Genomic DNA, 17229 nt, shown 5'->3' with positions numbered 1-17229 from the left:
GCATGACATTGTCATAATATTGGTAACTAAAAATGCTAAAACTGAAGAGGATGATTCTTAAGCAAGGGAATTTGCTGGCAGAAGATGGGAGGGTAAATGAAAGTGTGTGGCCTTCCAATATGGCTCCTTTGAAGCATTGCCAAGGGCCAAAATCTCAATGATTTGGGTTTTGGTTTGTGGTCACCCAAAACCTGGCATTTGACTTGCCGCAGTTTCAGATACCCAAGACCAACTGCAGTCCAAAAAATATTAAATAGAAAATTCTAGCAATAAACTATTCAAATGTTTTACATAACTTCTACTATAGTATTTTATTATAGTTGTTCTATTTTATTATTGCTGTTTTTTTTTACTGTGCCTAACTTATAAATGAAATCTGATGATATGTTTGTATATATGAGTGGTCTTCAAAAGTTCACAATGAATATTATGAAAAAAAACCATGCATGGATGTCAAAAAAATTTTGTGACAAAATAAGCATATTTTAATTTCATTTTTCTACAAAATTTAAAAGTATCAGGTGGGAAAAAAGAGTCCATAGGGGTTTTGGTCCAATCTGTGGTTTCAGGCATGCACTGGGGTGGAGGGGCGGTCAAGGAACATACCTCTCATGAAAACTTGAGACTAGCATATATCTCATTTCAGATCAAAATGTATAACTTGTCTTCTCCATGATTCAAGGATAGTTCTATCATTATTCTTGAACTTCAAAACTACACAAAGGTGGAACTATGAAAGGGAAAAAAACAGAGTGCTTCCTTTGTTCTTTTAATACATACTTTAAGTTCACAGACTTTGCTTTCAGAACATTACTATCTAGAAAGGCAAATACACATGTAAACCTTGTATGTGTGCTATGCTGTGCTGGAGACAGATGATGGAGGCAAACACAATGGTGAAGTAGACGCAACCTGTGGGCTGGTGACTCCCAAGGAAAGGAGACTGGTAAGAACTTAACAACTTGGTTAGCTAGAGCCAGACACTGCTGAGAGCAATCCAGGGGGAATAAGCTTTGTGCAAAAGCATGGAGGTACCACCTGTCTGGTTTAGTGGAAAGAGAAAGAAAAGTGGAGAGACAAGCGTGTGAACTTTCAGTATGAAAGTGACAGAAAATCTTTATTTGATACATATGTTGGACTCTCCTAAGGGCATCAGAACGTAGTGGGAAGAGTGTGGGGATGGGGCAGTACAAAGAGAAGACACGTGTGTGTGCACAAGAAGATGAAAGAGATGGTTATGTGTGCTGTATACTAAGGTTCAGAAGCAAGTGAGAAAGAAAATATGGGAAGCAAACAACACAGAGACACTTGTGCATGGAGGAGGAAGTGGTAAGTGACGGGTAGCTTTGGTGGACCTATAGTTTGGACCCAAGACACAGTAAGTACGTATCACTCAATAGAGCTGATGGGAGGGGCTGGTGGGGCTCAAGTGCACCATGTGAAAGAAAGAGCCTGTAGATTCCAGTGTATAGGCTTTCGGGAGTCCAAGCTCTTCCTTAGGATTACCTTCGTTTGAAATTGGAATTCACTGGGGTCATTGCACAATCCTGGAATTGCCAAAGCTTGGGAGCACAAAGATTTCAGTTAGAATAGCATATAATCCCATGTCTAGAAATAAAGAGATCTGGCCAGACTGTGAAACACATTGTGTGATTAAGACATTCTTAAGACGTGAGTAGAGGAGTAGGAGAGGAATCGCCGGCAATAACCATGTAGTGACTGGGACAGACATGAAATAAATGGTTTCAAATGCCCTCCAGGCTTGGTGCTCAATGGCATCAACCCTCCTCCTTAGAGTCTGTATTTTCAGTGGAAAACTGCTGTGAATGGCGATGCCAGAAGCAGAAAGGCCAATCCTTCCCTCGACTGAAGCTGCACGGTTCTTTCCCAAGCTCATTTGCACTTTAGTGGTTTTGCTTTGCTTGGCCTTTTACAGCTCGGCAGCTCAGGAAGTAAAAACGAGGGATTCAGCAGATTTAAAAAAAAATTTAGTTCAAGTGTTCCTTTAATGCTAATATTTCTTGGACAAGGATTCCTGATGTTCTAATTAATTGTTCTTGGTGTTTCTTGAAAAGCATCTTTTAGCATTTGTGAATTTGCCTTCGACTTTTGCTCTTCATTTGCACTTGCTGATATTTCCCTTTAATGCTAGAAAGACACTTTTCTGTGGCCAGGTGAAATATCAGTGCTTTTGGAGACTCAAACTTGAAAGTTGCTGAGATCAGTGGCAAATTTGGGGTGGTAGCCTTCAAAGATGTCAGCTAGTTGGAAAACACAAAGGAAAGAGTACAACTGCTCTGTTGTTTTTGTCTTCCCTCTGTGTGATCTGACTTTCAAAAATCCTTTGTTACTTCACAATATATTTTCAACTGCATTTGAAGTAATTAACACCCTAAATAGAATCCTGTGGTCCCATTAAATTATCAGACCGTTACTTTCCTTTTGGCTATCTGACAACTGCCCAAAATGTTGATCTTAATCTAAAACCAAGAAGAGACCTTTGACATAGTGAAAGCCACCGAAGTGGCATTTATTAAATATAAATGGTAAGTGTCTAAAGGAGAGGTGAGGAAAGAGCACTGGTTCTCATTCCTAAAAGAAAATTCTTCCAGCATGAAAGGAAATTACATTGGCTCTTGAAGCTCCATCAATTTCATTTGGCATAGAATGGCTTAAAGATGTGTGCATTCTTACAAAGCATTACATTTGCATTCAGAAATAAAAAGAGTATTCTGACCCTCAGCTTCTAGCTCTGGTCTGCCAAACTCACTGTACATATAGGGGTTTCTCTCAGTCTATTATCTGGAAAGTGACTTGTATAGGGGAAAAATTAAATAATATTGATTTGAAATGAAGAAATCTCACTTCTGTGCATTTTGAGAAGCTTTAGTGCATCAGTTAAAAATATGCACTGAGAAGAAAACATGCTACCCTCTGGGTAGCATCGTGTAATAAGCTGGAAATAGGAAAAAACATTAATAGTATTAGAAATTAGGTACCTAATGAATTGTGCCCATTATTGGAGGTTTTCTGTGATAACAATTCCTTAAAAGCTAGTAATTGCCTATGTCTCGATGACAGAAGAGAAAACATAGCATTAAAGTCATCAGAAATGATCTCCCAGTGGAGGCATGATTCACTTGGTTAAAGAAACACAGGCCAAGTGCTGGTACTTACTAGGTGAGTACGATGGCCACTGCATCATTCAATACACTCTCCCCAAACAAGAGTGTGTACAGGTCCGGGTCAACGTGCAGTTCATGGAAGATGGCCAGCACCGTCACTAGGGAGACACACACACAAATACTCAGCGTTAGTGGAGACACAGCCGTGGCGTTTTCTTTGGTTTTAGCCGCTTGGTGAAAGTATTAAGTAAGGGCCTATTTTTCTCAAATCTGACACTTATAACAACGCTGGATCTTTATTCAGAAATCATCTAATCATGCCGCTCCCCTAACTAGAGAACTCTCTGGGCCCTGCACTGCTTATAGAGAAAGTGTGAGCTCTTTGATACAAGTTTTCTTTTCTTTTCTTTTTTTTTTTACAGGCAGAGTGGATAGTGAGAGAGAGACAGAGAGAAAGGTCTTCCTTTTTGCCGTTGGTTCACCCTCCAATGGCCGCTGCGGCCGGCACATCGTGCTGATCCGAAGCCAGGAGCCAGGTGCTTCTCCTGGTCTCCCATGCGGGTGCAGGACCCAAGGACTTGGGCCATCCTCCACTGCCTTCCCGTGCCATAGCAGAGAGCTGGCCTGGAAGAGGGGCAACCGGGATAGAATCCAGTGCCCCGACCGGGACTAGAACCCGGTGTGCCGGCACCGCAAGGCGGAGGAGTAGCCTATTGAGCCGCGGCGCTGGCCTGATACAAGTTTTCTATGACCAACACTTGGCTTACCTTCAACAACATCACTGCCTGCCCTCTATGCTGCTTTCCTCAAGCCACAGAGAACTCGCACTCGCCGTAGCTTCCCAAAGACACCACACACTTTCCCAACTACCGTTGCCTTTTGATTCCTTCTACTAGGGCAGCAATTTCCTACGCACACAATCCCTTAGTCCTTAAATACAAACATACCCACTCCCCATCTCCATCCACAGCTTTTTTACCAAAGACTCTTTTTAAAAATACTCCCAACTCTTCAAGAACCTCCTAAATATCCTATAAATATTATATTTATAAGGGGTCCTCAAAGGCCCATTATAAAAAGATCCCTTATTCCTTAAGAACTTCTCAAGTGTCACCCTCCCAACAACCTAGCTTCTCCAGCAGAGACCTGGCTCACTCCTTTACCGCCTCAGTGTTTGGACCAAATCCCAAAATATATCGAGAGGCCATGAACTCCCTGAGGACAGGCCTCATCTTTGTAACACATGGTATGTGGCCAACAATAACTGATGCATGACTAAATAAGTGAAAGAATGAGTATTATTGCAACAGCCTACTCCCGTAAGGAAAAGGAGGTCAGCACCTGGTTTTCACCCTCCCCTGATTTCATACTCATCGAGGAAGACAGATCCAATGACCCTAAGAAGGAGACCCCAGTGCCTGGTCCTGACAGCCTGCTCTGTGGTTACTCAGTGCCTTGTATTTTTATGAGGCTTTGTGAGTACATCAAGACAGTAAGTAATCACACAGTGATTATCTGTGTTCATCAAAACTACTCAGTGTCTTGATATCTGAAAGTTATGCAAAGTGTGAACAGCAATCATTAAGAAAATGATCCATTGAATTGATTACCAAGGAGAAAAGAGGGTGGTTGAAAATAATCCTGATGATATAAAGTTTTAAAGAAGTATGGAGAGTGCCATTTCTGTTTTGTTCTTTCCTGTTTGATGGACTGTGAAGTTAGTAACTGCGTTGTATGAGTGTGCTATGGAAAAAAAAAGCTGGAAGGTAAGTTGAGTTTAAGTTTTTCTAAGTGTTATCAGGAAGTCTGGAGCATGTCTTGCACAGCAGGGAGTCATGGAAGGGCTTTAAGAAGAAGGCTAGCACAATCCATTTGTACTTTGAAAATGGAGCTTGGACAGTGGGGCAGAGGGCAGAGGTAGGCTTTTGCTAGAGGCTTTCCCAGTAGTCTCTGTAAGAGTCTAGTTGCTCCAGGACACAGGATTCAGGCCCTTGACCTCCTGCTCATCCTTAGCCTGCAGTTCTGATAGGTCAACCACCATAGTGCTGGCTACTTCACTATTCATTGCTTCTCATTTTGTTTGTGTGTGTCACTACCCTTAGCATTAAGGCTGCAACATAGTAAGCCTTTAATGGGGAAAGAATAGGACTTAATGTCAATGAAGGTAGAGCAGAATAGACAGTACCCCCAAGATCCTGGGACGGGAAATCGGTGGGTCTGGTTGCTTAAGGGCAGCAAGGAATGACTCTGGATTTTGATCTACTGATACAACATGGTGGTTATAATTAATAACTACACACACTTGGGAATTGCTAAGAGTACATTTTAAGTGTTGTTCTCACTACAAGTAAATGATAAGCATGTGAGGTCATGTATATATTAATTAGCCTGATTTATCCATTCCACAATGTTTGCATATTTCAAAACATCATGTTGAATGCCATAAATACAAATAATTTTTGTCAATTAAAACTATAAACATTTTTTTAAAAAGTAGATACTGCAAGAATTAAAAAAAGAGGAAGAAATGAAATGTCCTGAACTGGCAGGACAATTGGCCATATCCCATTTTACCAGGCATAGAATCAATTTTATTATTCTGGCTGAATAGGTCCTATTAATCATATGAAGTAAATTGACAGAGATCTCCTCCCTTCTGGCATGTGGCTGTTAACTTCTGACACACCCTTGGCCTTCGTAGCTGGGGGTGGGAGGTGGGTCGGAAGCACTACTGCTAAGCTCTTTCTCCTTTCTGGGTAGAGTCAAGACACCGCATCTCTGGGGCAGGTGGCGGTGGGCATTTGGTGTAGTGGTTAAGTCGCCACTTGAGACACTTGCATCCCATAGGGGAGTGCCTGTGCTTGAGCATGGCTCCTTTGTTACTGTTCCGTCTTTCGGCTAATGTGCACCCTGGGAAGCAGCACATGGTGACTCAAGAACTGGGACCCCTGCCCCCTACATGGGAGACCTGGATGAAGTTCCAGACTCCTGGCTTTGACCTAGGCCTTGGCTGTTGCAGGCATTTCGACAGTGAACTAGCAGATGGAAGAGCTCTCTGTCTTTCTCTTTCTCTCTCTGCCTTTAAAATGAAATGAAAAAAAATCAGAAAAAATATTTAGACCCCCACCAAGGCTTCAATTGGAGGGGGTAGTTAATAGCATTTCTCTTTTGATCCAATCTTGTGAAATAAAAGTAAAATTATTCGTTTAAAAATATTTATTTATGTAAGAGGCAGAGAGAGATTGGATATGAGAGAGAGAGAGCGAGAGCAAGAGAGAGAGCAATCTGTCCACTGGTTTACTCCCCAAAGATCTGCAATAGCCAAGGTTGGACCAGGGTGTAAGTTGGGAGTCAGACACTTACTTCAGGTTGCTCATATGAGTGTCAGGAAATCAACCACTTGAGCCATCACCTTTGTCTCCCAGGGTCTGCATTAGCAGGAAGCTGGATCCGTGAGGTAGAAATGGGTATTAAAACCAGACACTTTAATATAGGACAGAGGCAACTTAACTTCTAGTCCAAAAGCAACCACACCACACAGTAAAATTATTCTATAGTGGAACATTATGACATGGCAGCACTATTCCTGATTTTAGGCTCTGTAGATGTTTATTTGTACCTTTGAGCTTTGCAGATGACTTGGAGGTCTCCGAGCTCATGGCCAGGGATGTACAGGCTTGGCTTCTTTCCCTGCTTGTCCCCTTATAGCATCCATTCTGCCTTATGGGAATGGACTCTGCATTTTTTATAACAAGAACTCTTTGCCCTTGAGACGAAAGGCTATTATATGAATATCCAGTTTTGTTCAAAAACTATTCTGACATTCCCACGATGCCTTTGAACAAAGAACTGAACTTCATTTCATAAACGATACCCCACACAAAAGAAAAAGCTATTACTGTGCACATTCCTATCTACCCTGTGAAGACATGGAATAGCTTAGAAATAAAGCCAGGCAGTGTACCCTACAAGAGGGAATATTTTGCCAGGACAACAAATGAGTCGAATAGGTGAGTCAGGAAATTAGCCTCCCACTCTGCTGCTGAGCTTGGAGCTTTTAGAAAACTCATTTCATTAGCTCGCTGGCAGGGCTCAATCTCACAAACGATGTCCAAGACCCTCTGTGGCGCCTTCCCTGGAGACAGTCTCTTGGATTAGCTGTGGACATGCTCAAGCCAGCTCTGTCCACACCTTGCTGGTTTTTAAGAGCAACCCTGGCCCAAGACTGGGCTAAAAAGCAATGCTTGTTTAGATGAGCCTTCTTTGTGATAGGGTAGGTGAATATTCTAGACGCCATGTGGACAGGAAGAGGAAAAAACCCAATCCAATTTCTTACACCTCTCATTTTATCAGGGGATTGATCACTTTTACCTTTATCATCCTTTTGTTTTGCTCATCTCTTAATGAAGTTTCTAACACTTCCTTTGTGACTTTGAGTTCCTTCTCCTCTCTACACCCTCTTCTCGTCTGATTTTGCAGCTAGAGAAAAATCTACTTTGTCACCTAAATTAGTAACCAGGGATTAAGCACATATGACCTTATACTGACTCATGACCTTATACCCCCCACACACCCCTCCTTCTAGGTAAGGGTGGTAGAGCAGTATGATAACTGAGTAACTAAGAAATGCCTCTGAATCAATCATTGGATGTCTCTGAGAAAATAGTTCTAGAAGCCAAATAGTTCCAAATGGTGGGGGGTCAGGGGGAAGTGAGGGAGGAGTCAGTGTGTGGACTGTACCTCTGAGAAGCTGGTGGTAAGGGATGGAGAGAGTAAAAGCAGTTACTATGGGTAATGGAGGCCAAGGGAGCCTTTGCAGCTTGCACAGAACCGGTCAGAAGAAAGAGAGGCTGAAAACCTGGGACCCTGCTGCAGCAAGGTGTAGGGAAGGCAGAGGGCAATGGAGGGGCAGAAGGGAAGTGTGTCTTCCCAATAAAGCAAGATCGCCCCAGAGTCAGGGGAACCACGCATTAGGTGAGGTGGGAGAAGGGCTGAAAATGTGCAGCACTTTTGCTGGTAGAAAGAGTCAAGTCTCCATCTGGTAAGCTCACATAAAGGATAATGTTAAACCTACAAAACAAAACAAAAACCCCAACACTGAAATAGTATATTTTGATGAATTTCTTCATCAGACTAAGAGTTTCGTCCCCTACTACAACCATGTTATATCAAGACTAATCTTTTCTCATCTGCAAGGTAATAAACGTATATGGAGATATAAAACATAAAAAATGATCTTCTGACCCCATCTCAATGTGTTGACTCTTTTTTAAAGATTTTATTTAGTTCTTTCTTTGAAAGTCAGAGAGAGAGAGAGAGATTGATTTTTGATCTGTTGGTTCATTCTCAAATGCCTACAATGGTCAGGGCTAGGCCAGACCAAAACCAGGATCCAGAAGCTTCATCTGGGTCTCCCACATGGACATAGGGCCCCAAGCACTTGGGCCATCTTCTGCTGCTTCCCCACGTGCATTATCAGGGAGTTGGTAGGCAGTGGAGCAGCCAGGACTTGAACTGGTGCCCACATGGGATGCTGGCATTGTAGGCGGTGGCTTAACCTGCAATGCCACAATGCTGCCCTCAATGTGTTGACTGGTAAAAAATGTTTCATGTTTTTTTTAAATTTGCCATCTTTTCAACTGACCACTTCTTGACATTTTTTCAGTAACTTCTAAGTCTTTAGGGTGATTCAGTGACAGCCTCTTCCCTGGAATCTCCATTAGCAGCTCTCTGACCCATGTTTTCTTCTTGTTTTGCCAAAGATTTAAATTTCAAATGATATTGTAATGTGGCAGTTCTTAGCAACCCAGTACAAGATGTGCCTCGGTCAATGGACAACAAGACACACTAGTTCCTACCCCTGTCATTCTAAGTCATCATTCAGCCTTGTCAAACACTGGCTCTCCCTGGAGAGTGCTCTCTGTGGTTTTTTGTAGCAGACCAGTATGTTTGACACTTGTCCGTGACACACAGAGAATAAAAAATGTCTCAGGCTCCTGCAGCTGAATCTGTGTCAGGCCTGACAGGTGGAGAACCCTGGTAGTCTCATAATGAGGTAGCATTTTTCAATTTCCATTTTGTAAAAATGTATGTTTGTACCTTGGATGGAGAATGGTGGAGGAAATTATCCTGCAACTTTTCCCACTTTCCTGAAATAGTGTATGTAGTGAGATTTTAGGGTGAAGCTTCCAAAAACGTTGTGGAATAAGGGGATGGGCTGAAATACCGAATTATTTTGAGCCTATTCCATCTCAGTGAAGACTCAGTGATACAATCAGTGCATAGATGGGTTTTTCCGGTGGAGCTCTGCCCATCACAATCCTAGAAATACAATTAGAAAACTTAACCCTTTTGTACTAGGACAGAGAAACAATTGCAGATCTAGAACACCTAGATGTTGCTTCACTGAGGCCATTCTGAAGTAGATGTTGCATGAAACATCATGAATGACTTAGCCCTAAAACATGGCAATTTTATTTTGACCTTCAATATAACATTTTGGTTCCAAGTTAGTGGTAGGGAAAATACTTTATGCAAACACCCCATTGCAGTCCTTCTTAAGCAAGGTTCCCAGGGAGAAAGAAGATGTAATGTCCCAACAAGATGATTTCCAAGTATGGCCCAGGCACCCCTCTGGGTTCCTGAGACCTATCCAGGAAGATCCTCAAGGTCAATGAAAACATTATTTGTGTTCCTCATTCTTATTCTTTCATTGCATTCAGTGGAATTTTCCAGATGCTATATTATGTATATTAGTGCAACAGACTGAATTTAGAAGCAGGTGTGTGAATCCATCTGTCTTCCACTGTACCACATATTAAAGAGATTTACAGGTATGTAACACAGTTCCACTCTTCTTGATAATTTTTTGCTTTGGAAAATTATTTTATTTTTCATAAAAATATATTATTGGAGCCAGCGCCATGGCTCACTTGGTTAATCCTCTGCCTTCAGCGCCAGCATCCCATATGGGTGTCAGATTCTAGTCCCGGTTGCTCCTCTTCCAGTCCAGCTCTCTGCTGTGGCCTGGGAAGGCAGTGGAGGATGGCCCAAGTGCTTGGGCCCCTGCACCCGCATGGGAGCCAGGAGGAAGAACCTGGCTCCTGGCTTCAGATGGGCGCAGCGCACCGGCCGTAGTGGCCATTTTGGGGGGTGAACCAGCGGAAGGAAGACCTTTCTCTCTGTCTCTCTCTCTCTCACTGTCTAACTCTATCTGTCAAATAAAAAAATTTTAAATGAATAAAAAAATATTATTAACAGAGTTTCTGATTATTAAATAAGTCAATAAAAGTATGTTTTAAGATTTGTTTCAATTTCTAATATAGTAAATATTAATATAACACACACAAACAAAGACTCTTTGGGGGTTCTTTCAGATTTTGAAGAGTTACAAAGGGTTGTAATACTAAAAATCTTGGCGACTTCTGTCCTAAAGAATTTGTTGTATGAAATGAATTAACTTACTTCCTATCCATCACAGAGAATATTAGCTCAGCATCATCCTTGAGAGAAATGAGAAAAATAGATACTTAAATCATTTTCTGTAGAACTTAATCCTCTTGGTGGACCCCTGCTGAGAAAGGCTCCCTGAATCTCAATATCGTATGCCGCACAATAACTAAAAATGATTCTTTTGGCATATATGCAGAGGATTTCTGATAACTCTCACATGAGAAAAATTATTCCTTTTACATTAAGAGCACTAATAGGTTTCCAGAATCAGATTTCTGTCAGTGGTATTCATATTTGTTTAAGTTCTCTTTGAAATGTAAGTGTTTTGAGGGGAGACGTTATTTCTTCAGTAAAAGATGCAAAACAAAAACACGGGCAAGCACAATCCTTTTCTTGACTTCAAACGTGGCTGAATGGTGTTCGAGAATAATCTACTTCATCTTTTGCTTAAAAACCAGTACAGTCCCTAGTAGTCACCGCACATAGAAAGAGGTCATCAGAATATCATGAAATTTCACCTCAGGAGAAGGAAAAATTAGGTTAAAAAAAAAAAAAAAAAAAGGAATGATTGAAACCTGAAAATAGATCCAGGTGGGCAATGTTTTGCAGATCTTGTAACAGGGAACTCACGGATTGGTATCTGCTGGCTCCTAAGTTTGTTCTTTAACATTTTCCTCAAAGCTACTTAAAACAAGAATATTCTAAATTCAATGTTAGCAAAGAACATAAACATTTAACAAAGACCCAATTTTCTCACCAATGGGGTTTAATGAGCCATGGTGCAGCCTAATGGGGAAGCTGTGCAGTTGGCCCAGTATCTGAGAGAAGACAACTCACCCCGCCATACCAGCACTCCCCAACTAGGATTGTCACTAAACCACCTCCCCATTTTAAATATGAAAGATGGAAGGCAGGTGTTCACATACAAATCATGAAATAAATCCAAACAACATTAATTAAAAAAAAAAATCCAAACAACAGCTCAGTGGAGTCCACGAGCAAGGTTAGACAACAACACTTTGAGGTAGAAATATCACTGCAATCCATGATATGTATTAACTGTGAGGAGAGAGCCAAGTCAAAAAGACAGTTGTGTTAACTCATGATCATGGTTTACACAAATTAAGGGAGGCTTCATAAATTAATTTTTTATACAAAAAAAGACATGAAATAAGCAGATGTCGTATAGTCTCACTTCTTAACTTGTGACTCAAGACCCTGAGGGACATTACAGAAATGTTTCCAAATGGAGGTGAAAATTTTTATCTCTCAACGATTAGCACAGCTGGTATGGAGAAGAGTCAACACAGAGGAAGGGAAAAATGACAGGAAGAGAGGGGTCATATTATGAATCCGCCCATCCCTGGCACCACACTGTATAGGACTCTGTATAATACATTTTCCCTCACTGACCCCGGCCCCTGCCAACAACCACACACACACAAAGATGTCCATGAACCAAGACCTAGAACATGTGAATCTGTCACATAACAAAAGGGACTTTGCAGATGTAATCAAAGTTATGGACCTTAAAATAGGCAGCTTATGTTAGATCATCTGGATGGGACCAACTTAATCACATTTGGTCTTATGGGCAGAGATTTCTTGGGCTGGACCCAGAGAGAGGCAGCTGAAGACATGTGAAGAAAGAAAAGTTGGGAAGAGTCCACACCATTGCTGGCTCTGAGATGCAGGGGCTCACTTGCAAGGGCCAAAGGAAGGAGCTTCTAGAAGCCAAGACAGACCCCTAACTTTCAGTCAGCACTCCTACAATGATGAGAAACTGCTTCCTGCCACCAGCCTGAATGAGCTTGGAAGCACATTTGTCTTGATAAATACCCAGCCAGCCAACACCTTGATTTTGGCATTGTGAGAATCACAGCAAAGAGCCTAGTTGAGCTAAACTGAACTTCTGCCCTACACAGCTGTGAGATAAATTTGTGCTGTTGTGAGCTGCTAAGTTTGTGGGAATTTATTATGGCAGCCCTAGCAAACTAATACCCTCCGCTCCTCTCTCAAAATAGGAACTACAATACAGTGGGCAAGCTAGGCTCCCAGACACTTGACTTCTTAATATGTGAGGTACTGAGTGGGGATGTGGCTGGAATGACTTCTCATTCTTAGCTATTTCACAGCCCTCCCTACCTTATCCCACCCCTGGCAGGAAAGAAATCACTTAAACAAATCATGCGGTAGATCATGTTTAGCAAAGGAGAGCTGGACCAATAGGGAAGCTGTGCATTTTCAAATATGTAGGCCCATGGAGCACCCCTTGCTGCTGTAATTATCTGCATGTCCTTCTTGGTGCCATCGACACACACAATAGCTCACTCCTTTTACTCAGAATGTATTGTTTTAGAGCCCGTGGAATCCTTTCATTTTCCAGTGTTTATCCTACCTGGGCTACAAGGTTGAGCACAGTCTTAGTGGAGGACTGGTGCTGAGAAGGGAATGGTGATGTCCAAGACACGATGGAAGGTGAACACATCTGGCAAGCCATGTCTGGGAACGAGAGCCAAGAGTCCGAAAGCAGCTCTCACGACAGATGTGAGAAATGCCCATCTTAACTTTTTTCCTGAGCTTTTTAAGATTTTCTACAACACCCATTATTTTTAGAATCAGAAAGGACAGAAAATCACTTATAAAATTGGCAAAATTTAAAAAAAAAAAAAAACAACATAAATCCTGGAACCAGAATCCCTTTCCCAAGGCCCCAGATGATATAGGTGAAGACCTGGCCCTCCTCAGGACGTAGCCCTGGGCTTGCAGAGTGCTGGGACCCTCAGCATGGCATGGTACACCCAGCCTGTCTCTCCAAGTACTCTCTTTGGTTTGGGAGAGACCAGCCTTACATGGCTTTCCTTCAACTCTCCTAGCATCTCTTTCTCTCTATCCTTTGTAAACTCATCCTTAAATACAGATGTTGCCAAGGAAAACATCCCAGTTTCCTCTTCACTGGACAAACTTCCTGAGCAATCTGATTGACACCCAGTAATGTCAATCTCTAGCCCTTCCCTTCTGCTTCCTCAGCTACAGACGCTCACGTCACCCACTAAGACAACGTGCAACTTATTCCACCTGCTGGGTGCCTGGAATTGTGTATGGATGTGCTACAGATTTCTTCCCGGCTTAGCAACCTTAATCATTTTGTCGCTCTTGCTCTGGAATTTCCTGTTTCATGGCATGGAGTCATCACTGACCCAGAAGCTTTATGCTTATGTTTTATGCTTATTGTGATGTCATATGTACAATGGAAAAATATCTGGCCTTAGAGAAGATAAAGGCAAGCCCACTGTGCAGTTCAGAAGTTTACAGCATCAGGCAAGGAGAGGACAAGAAACCATTTCCACAGGTGCTGTGATGCATCAGACATTGTAGCATGAACTAGTGCGGTCCTTCCTGAAAATTTTGCTCTCTGCAGTAGTCCATTTTGGATTGAAAAATAATACAAGAATGCAGAAGCTTAGTTACAGATAAATGTATTTCTTATGTGAAAGTAGCATTTTAAAAAATAACTTCCCATTTCCAGAAAAAAACTGTAAACACTTTCTATCACCTTTGAGTTGGTCCTCTGGAATCAAAGGTTGGTCATCCCTAGTATTCGTTTGTTCATCTACGTATTTGTTAATACCTTTGAGTTTCTGGGAAGCAGCAGGCAACTAATTCAGTTGATTGGGTGGATGGGCAGATGATGGTCCTCTGGAGGCCACACACCCTGTGGCTGACTTCTTGAGAGTCAGCATAGTGCCTCCCTCCTAGTATTCTCCCATTATGATCTTTACCAACTCAACAACTGGATAGCACTTATAAAAGCTGTCAGGGCCGGTGCTGAGGCACAGCAGGTTAAAGCCCTGGCCTGAAGCTCCGGCATCCCATATGGGCATTGGTTCAAGACCTGGCTGCTTCACTTCCAATCCGGCTCTCTGCTATGGCCTGGGAAGGCAGTGGAAGATGGGCCAAGTCCTTGGGCCCCTGTACCCACGTGGGAAACCTGGAAGAAGCTCCTGTCTCCTGGCTTCGGATCGACGCAGCTGCGGCCATTGTGGCTAATTGGGAGGTAAACCATCGGATGGAAGACTTTCTCTCTCTCTCTCTCTCTCTCTCTCTGCCTCTCCTCTCTGTAACTCTGACTTTCAAATAAATAAATAAATCTTAAAAAATAAAAGCTATCTCCATTTCAGTTCAAAACAACAAACTGAGCAACATAACATTACTCATCTGTAGCTCCCAGGAAAAATGTCAATACCTGCTTTTCCTTGGCTGTGTTCTAGAAGAAGGAAAGCTACTTTGCAAGGAAACCAATCCCAAGGGCCTCTTGGAATCTTTGTAGAGCAAGATCATCCAAATCTAGCCTTTGATTAGTGAGTGTTCTCCCACCCCATAAACCTTACTTTTAGGATTGTATAAGCATTGGTCTTGCACATACATGAACCCAAGATTGAGTGAGTGGAGTGCCTCCTTAAATTCTCCTTCCTGCCCTATGGTTTTGACTTCATCAACCAATCTGAGCCCTAAAAGTCTGACAGCAAGGAATTACCCTCTAAGAAATTTCTGAATCTGATTTGTCCCAATGGGCAACATCTTATTTAGCACATCAATGGAATGTGTGGGCTGGACAATGGCTTTCAGAATTCTTGTCCTGCAGGTCTGCCTTTGAGCATCCCTGAGAATGAACTGCTTTCATTTTAACAGAGATGTTCTGTTCCCTAAAGCAGTGAGCCAGAGAGGTCTGGCAGCCACAGCTGTTCCCCAGCTGTCCACAGAGCTGCTGAATTGCTTCAAATGGTCTTTCAGTGTGTTCTTGAAATCCAAACTTGAGAACACCTGGAGTCTTGCTTTATCCATTTTCAATATCCTGAAGCATTTATATAGTTGGTTGTCATCTATTATTGTCTCCAATTTTGTTATGTGCAGCTCACTTTCCATAACTGGGCTTCCAACTTCAGAAGCAAGACCTTTGTGCCAAGACCTTGCTATTCACAACTCTGTCCTGCAGTAGAGAATAATGGTAGGACGCTTGACTCTGATGTTAAATCAGCTAGAATGGAAATGAACCTTGATCTTGAGCCATCTACTTAACCTCACTAAACTTCAAGTAAGCATCATTGATAAAGGTGGGATAAGAATATCCCCTCCCTCATAGGTTTTCAGATAAGGATGAAGGGGAATCATTCATGTCAGCTGTCGGTGCTCAGTGAATAATGGTTACTGTTATTGTGCTTGTTATCAATACCATTAGTGTGTCTGTCTAGTATAAAATAGGACGACACCTTCTACTCTCTAATTGTTTGTTTTTCCTTTGATGTTCAGGAGAGAAAAATAGATATTATCAAGCAGAGAAGGGATGCAAGCCCTTCTTGGCCTCCCTTCATCTCACAAATTACTCCTTGAATTGCTTCACCTGGAAAGAACACCTGATTCCTATTCTGAATGCGTTCGCTTTCTATGCGGGTCCTCATCTAGAAATGAGGAGAAAAAGTGTCTCCAAGGCTCTCCTACATCGAAAATTCTGTAGATTTCAGACTCCAAACTATAGACTCCAGGTGTGGAATGGGCCTATTTCCCTGTGTTCTTGGGGCTCTGGTACAGTGCTAAGATCAGGGCTGTGCTTTGCAGTGTGGCAGAACAGTGTGTGTAGGGCACAGAACAACGTCAAGGACAGTGACAACTTTAACTCTTTTCTGTATAAATGAGGGGAAGACCATCTTATTATCATGTGTGTACGATCTCACTTTAACCCTGAACCACAGGGTTATCAATGCAGGACATGCTGAAGAATGTCTGGGCCCAGGAAGAACTTGCTAATGTTGAGCAGGTCACACTGGGGCCTGGGTGGGAATTGGACACTGTTGTTCATGGGCCCATCTCCTACAGGAGAAACATGGTTCATGGTGTCCTGGCTGGACAAAATGCTGGCTGGAGGTGAGGGAGATCTGAAACCTTCTGAGAGCCTCCTCCCCACCACAGTGGGACACAAGTCCCTCAGCCTTTCCTCGGTGCTTCCAAAGCTCCCCAGACCACCCCTGTCTTACCGTTTAAACTTGCTGCCAATGGTTCTATTTCTCCCTCAGACTGGGAACTTCTCAAGGGCAGAATCTACGTCTGGGTCAGTGTTCCCTACCCCAGTCACTTCCGCTGTGCCTACTGCTTAGTAGGTGCTGAATCAAGGTCAAATTAAATCCATAATAAAAGGAGAACTTGACTATTAGGTTTCATTTTAATTCAAAACTCAACAGGCACATTACTGTTTTGAGAAACAGTAGGTGGTGTTCGATAAAGAACATCAGACATGACTTTTCTACCAATCATCTCTGGCATGTATGAGCCTTTTTAAATTTACATAAACCATGTAAGTATTTACAACCTTCAATCTGGGAATAGATAGAATCACCTGCTTGTTGTGATGATAAAATTTGATGCTTTATTTGTACACTTAGTTAATGGCTGTTATCCTTAGTGACATACCCTCTATATAGATAAACTCAGCACTTTTTTAAAAAAGATTTTATTTTATTTGAAAGACAGAGTTACAGAGAGAGGTAGAGACAGAGAGAGAAAGAGAGAAGTCTTCCATCCACTGGTTCACTTCCCAAATGGCCACAACAGCTGGAGCTACGCTGATCCAAAGCCAGGAGCTTCTTCTGGGTCTCCC

At 42.3% G+C, this 17229-nt stretch overlaps 1 protein-coding gene across 1 annotated transcript in view; it reads right to left on the bottom strand.

The window, feature by feature from the left end:
* Positions 1-17229, bottom strand: part of SLC9A9 (solute carrier family 9 member A9) — a 625461-nt gene that overhangs the window by 426877 nt on the left and 181355 nt on the right. The window contains exon 6 of the mRNA XM_062213558.1: positions 3178-3283. Within this exon, the coding sequence (XP_062069542.1) occupies positions 3178-3283 (106 nt within the window). The remainder of the gene's footprint in view (positions 1-3177; positions 3284-17229) is intronic.

This window comes from Lepus europaeus, chromosome 2, assembly GCF_033115175.1.
Source record: "Lepus europaeus isolate LE1 chromosome 2, mLepTim1.pri, whole genome shotgun sequence".
NCBI classification, from domain to species: domain Eukaryota; kingdom Metazoa; phylum Chordata; class Mammalia; order Lagomorpha; family Leporidae; genus Lepus; species Lepus europaeus.
Note: the sequence above shows the minus strand (reverse complement) of the source record. Positions and strands in the feature narration are given on the sequence as shown.